Source organism: Cydia pomonella, chromosome 2 (genome assembly GCF_033807575.1).
Source record: "Cydia pomonella isolate Wapato2018A chromosome 2, ilCydPomo1, whole genome shotgun sequence".
NCBI classification, from domain to species: Eukaryota; Metazoa; Arthropoda; class Insecta; order Lepidoptera; family Tortricidae; genus Cydia; species Cydia pomonella.
This window is the reverse complement of record NC_084704.1, coordinates 8,792,712-8,798,316: the sequence shown is the minus strand read 5'-3', so window position 1 is coordinate 8,798,316 and position 5,605 is coordinate 8,792,712. Positions and strand designations below refer to the sequence as shown.

At 38.6% G+C, this 5,605-nt stretch overlaps 1 protein-coding gene across 1 annotated transcript; it reads right to left on the bottom strand.

Annotated features, from left to right (window-relative positions):
- Window positions 1-1,836: 1,836 nt before the first annotated feature.
- LOC133515639 (proline-rich protein 12-like) lies at window positions 1,837-5,279 on the bottom strand. The gene is made up of 3 exons (XM_061848210.1): window positions 4,674-5,279; window positions 4,234-4,371; window positions 1,837-1,881 (listed from the first exon to the last, which is right to left on the bottom strand). Exons 1-3 carry the CDS (start codon window positions 5,277-5,279, stop codon window positions 1,837-1,839), a joined length of 789 nt encoding a protein of 262 aa, XP_061704194.1.
- Window positions 5,280-5,605: the final 326 nt, after the last annotated feature.

Below are 5,605 nucleotides of genomic sequence, written 5' to 3'. Positions count from 1 at the left end.
CGAATAAAAAAAAAACTTTCAAATAATAAGTTATCATTAATGACATCGGTTAATCTGTACCCCTAGTGTAAATTTGATCGACATCATAACGTGACGAACGCGTTTGCGTTAAGTCTCATTTTGTATAGGATTTTGAGTTTCCAAAACGTCCAGCTTGGCGCGCTCTTTCTAAATCCAATACAAAATGAGACTAAGCGCAAACGCGTACGTCACGTTTCGAAATCGAATTTATTTACACTAGGGGTACTGTAATTAAGCAAAACTAACACGAAACGAGAATTGAAGAAGAAACTTAACGAATCTGCACGCACACAACACATTTGAAAAGATCAATAACACTATGATTATTCGTAGGATTACAGTGGGATATTTGCGACGGATCATGGGTAACAGACAATAGTATTGTTATACACTATTTTTTCTACTCGTCGACTGTAATGGTTGAATAAGGATGTCGTATACTAACCTATAATTGTGTAATTTTCATGTATGGGCTCTCAACTTAACTATAAGATTCATTTCGGTACCCTGTATTCAACAATAACAAAAATTGACCAATCACGTGCCTCCGCTCCCATAGAAAAGACTGAACGGGCGCGGGGTCGCGCGGACTTTTGCGTTTATACCTTTTGTCTACTGAGTTACTTACGAATTTACATTAATTATTTAGGTTTTATAGTAAAAAAAATATTATTTTAGATGACTCGTAGAAAAAGCATTGTATACAATAGTGATATAATCATCTCGTACCTTACTTAGGCAACTCAGCAAGCTTTGGTGCATTAAACACGGTACTCGACTGAAAAGCTCTCTATTATATCACGATTGTTTAAAATACTATATTTGTATTGTTCGTACACAAATAAGCAGATCGTTACCGAGCCTAGCCATCGGTATACATATGTACATAAAACCGACCAGTTAAAATGTGAAGTTAAAATAGATGCTAATTCCAAATCCGAAAAATATATTAAAAAAATGATTCACTACGATTGTACACCTACCTTATTATATGATTCATTATTCTACGACCATATCCATAAAAAAAAAACAATATTTAATCGATTTTTGCCGTTCCTTGATCACATTCAGAAATACTAGTGAATTACTTAGTTTGTAGCTTAGTTTTTACCGTCTTTATTAAAAACAAAACGTATTTGTCTTACATACTGTGATTTATGTTTGCTAACAAATTTCATTTATAGAATTGAATCAATCTCCATAATCTGTGTGAATGGCCATTAGCCTAATTTTAACGGCATAATAATTTCTTCACATCCAGGTCGTTGCTCTAGTAGGTATTCTCTAATCTAAGTTGGCTGTGCCGAAGCATGTCATGCCGTTTCCATTGTTATCAACTTATCAATATTCAAATTAAGATGCCTGAAGTTCACAATAATAGATGCATGTTCTGTTGTTATAACCTACACTTAAACATCATTTCATTATATGCCTATTTAGTGAGGAGAGGTTGTTGTTGTACAAAAGCATTGAGGTTGTACCTTCTTTTGTGCCTGTGACAGCGATCAGTCAAGTAGAATAAGGAATTTTACGTTACGAAGGTTTCCATACTAAAAAACCGAAATCGGAGACGTGATAGAAGTGACACGAGGCTATATACTGCGTGTATTTTTGATATAACCACAAACTTAAACGAGACGTGAGTTTTGGTGGTATGAAATGATACTGAAAGAAAAAGGCTAGTTTTGCCAGCCCAACTCCTCGAGGAATCCTATCAAACCTTGGGGAGGTCTCTCGGGGATCCGATGTGTTTAGTTCTGTATGGAGCCACTCCGCTGCATTCCAGCACCAAGTGAGAGGCTGTTTCTTCTGTCTTCATGCATCTCCATGCATGCATGCATAGGGGATTGTCTGTGACACCTGTAATATAAAAAAAAGGTTTGTTAACCCATTCATGGCCACGAACCACGAAGCGTACACAACACGCCGGGCCACCATACAAACCGTTTTCAGCTAAAACGTGTGACTCAGCTTATGGATCTCGGGGCCTGGCGCGAACGTCAAAGAAATTGCCGCTTATGAATCCGGTCCGTTGGACAATATTATGCAACATTTTTACTAACCAACTGTTTACTGTTCATATTAAAATATATATATTTACTAATTTGTTGATATTTGTAAGAAACTAAGAATGAACATTTTAAAGCCTGATCAGAAATAGATGATCATTGTCAAGAGGGCGCTGTTATTTTCATATAATTATAGGGTTCAGAAAAATCCAGTTCATAGCACAATTTGTCAGGAGGTCAGGAGGGTTCAAATTCCGGGTATCCATAGCCAAGGTCACAAAAATCACAAAATACGAAATCACTGAAGAGCACAGAGAGGAGCATAAAGTCGCCAACGAATAAATCGTGACTAAATATAATTTCCCATGTTACTCTAAAATACATCCTAATAGAGGGGATGGGGTGAATCATTTCTTGAGTTTATGTCAAAAATACCACGTTAAAGATAATACCGCCGTTAAATTCGCCGCCGCCCAGGTGCATCCATGTTTATTGTCCAAGTGTCTCCGATAATCTTACATGTGGCCGGTCATGAACTTTGTTTTGGTAAACGTCATTTTAATGAGAATGGTGGAAAGGCGTAAAAATTAATATTTTTCCAGGAAAATGTAAAAGCGTCGATCGTCCACGCATCTGGGTCGTTCCTCCAGGTAACGTATAGAGGACACTTAGTATTACAACGGCTTGCAAATAAATCGACCTCAGGCATACCAAAAGTTTGTTTTATTTTTACGAATGCATTGTTACTTAGTTCCCATTCGGTGTCAGAAAATTTAGTACGCGATAATTTGTCAGCTTCATAGTTTTCCTTAGTATTGATATATGACGCGAATATTATAATTTTACGCCTTTCACACCACTGCCAGATTTCCCTTGTAATACGATTTAAGTGAGGAAATTGGACGCTGCCCATTCTGTTTATGCAAGCGATGGCGGTAACATTATCGATTCTTAAAAGAATTTCGCAATTATGAACTTGGTTTGCAAACGTCTTTAAAGCCAAAAAAGCTGCATTTAACTCTAATTCATTAATATGTAACAAACGTTCACTCTCTTTCCAGTAACCATAAGCTTTTTGATTATTACAGTATGCTCCCCAGCCAGATCTTGATGCATCAGAAAATATTTCTAAGTGGAATTTGTTAAATCTGAACGGACAAAAGCCGTTGTCAATATTTTGAATCCACCAACACAAGTCATCTTTTATTTCAGGTGATATTGTGATTGTAGCTTCATAGCTAGAATGTTTAAGTAAACAAAGATATTTATGACGTTCTAAAAGCTTAGTGTATAACCAAGAATATTGTATAGCAGGGCAGACAGATATTAAAAGACCAATTAATCTAGCAAATTCGCGTAATTTACATTTATAGATTCGGATAAATGTCGTAAGCTTATCTTTTATTTTGTCTCTTTTTGAGTCAGGTAACGTTAACGTCATTCTTTGTGAGTCAAACACAAATCCTAAAAATTTACATTTTGTACTTGGCGTAAAGCAACTTTTTTCGCTATTAATAATAAATCCTAAATCTTCTAATAAAGATTTGGATGCAGTGACATTTGCAAGACATTCATCACGAGTTCTACCCACACATAATATATCATCCAGATATATACACGATAGATAGTTGTGTAGTCTTAAGTACTCGACTATAGGTTTTAGCATTTTTGTGAAAACGTACGGCGAGGTACATAAACCAAACGCGAGAGAATTGAACTCAAATAAAGTATCGTTGAACATAAACCGTAGGTATTTTCTATGTGGTTTATATATAGGAATCAAAAGATAGGCATCTTTAATATCAATAGAAGCCATATAACAATCCTGAGTTATCAATTTAGACGCAGTTCTATAGTCTTCCATTTTAAAATGGCGAGTTTCGATAAACTTATTGAGGCATTTTAAATTTAGAATGAACCTTTTCTCGCCATTTGGTTTAGGTACAAGAAAAATACTAGAAATGAATTCGTCGGGATCATGCTCACACATTGAAATGGCATTAATTTCTAAAAGCTTATTGATAGCTTTTTCATACTCAGATCGTTCCGATCTTGTCTTGGAATAAACAGCAGGACAATCTCTTCTGGTTGGCACAGAAGTAAAAGGAATTTTATACCCTTGGGTCCATTGAAGGATCGTAGGATCCGAAGTGATTTGTGCCCATTTATGGGTATAGTTTCGTAATCGTCCTGCATAACGTACCTCGTGTTCAGCTATCTCCTGTAGCTCCGGTAGCTGCGGCGGCGCGGCGAGCTCGGGCGGCGCGGGGCGCGGGCGCCGCTCGGGCGGCTGGAGCGCGGCGACGGTCGGTAGTGCCCTGCATCTGGCTTGCTCTGCCTCCTTTGATGCAGGGGTTTGAAGTTTAAATTGTTTTTGTGCGACTTTTTGTTAAATACAAAATTATTTTTATTAAAACGATTATTTAACGGTTTTGGCGTATGTTTTAATGTTTCACCAGACTTTTGAACAGATTGGGCGACTTTTAATTTGTCAGTTATATTATCTCCGAAGAGGAAACCGTCTCTAACTGTATTAGTAAGCGTTTCTTTAAGATCGGTGTTAATTGACGAAGCCACAAAGTAGCGACGTGTCTTTGTTTCTAAATAGTGGCTATCGCACAAGATACGACAAGCATCACTGACTGGTTTCAAAATATTTTGAGCAGATGCATCTGGTTTAAGCAATAAATCCATGGCCTGCGCGAGTGCTGACAAAGCAATTCCTAATTGTTTCTGTTTTTCCATTATGGCATGATCTCTTTTTATTAAATTATCTGTTAATGCCGCTTTAGCCTCGGCGTTAAGTGTAGGTGCAACTAAGAGGTCACAATTGCTGGGCACGAGGTACTCTTGAAAAAGCTTTTCTTTAACCTCCTTTTGTAAACCTTTTAGTAAGATTTCATGCCACCTACTGGCCACATCCTTATGTATGCTGTCACCTAACGCCAGTTCTGGTTTTGGAGCATCGCCTAGCATTAGCAAGATGTCGTCACCGAGTTCTTGATCCTTAGGGGACGACGAAAGTACCTGTGGTTGAGTTTCTGGTAGATCTGGAGCAGACGACGGGCCTGGGCGCGGAGAGGCTGGTCGCGGCGGCTCTTGTTGCGTCGGGGGCTGGGACAATGGTTGTTGTGGCGGGTCTCGTACTGGTGTTGGCGTCGGCGCTGCGGCGCGAGGCGGCGGCGGCGAGGCCACGTGACCACGCGGCGACAAGCTTCGTTCTTGACGTGCTTCAGAATCGACTATCATGTCGTCTGAAAAGAACCATCTGTTCTGTATTTTGTTATGCAACTCCCAGCCAAGGAAGGAATAGCGTGACAGTAAGAGCCCGTAATTAGCAAATACGCATCACAATCCTTAAAACTGGTCATTTGACCTCAAACAGTTACAAAACGTAACATAAATGTGACAGTAAGAGCCCGTAATTAGCAAATACGCATCACAGTCTTTAGGACGGGTCTAAAATTTGACCTCAAGCTCATCAAGCTATTACAAGAGTAATGTATGTGAAGTAAAAATGGCGGTTCCTACCGTCGCCAGGTGGGGGTAGTGGAAGGGGTAACTTTTTCTTTTTT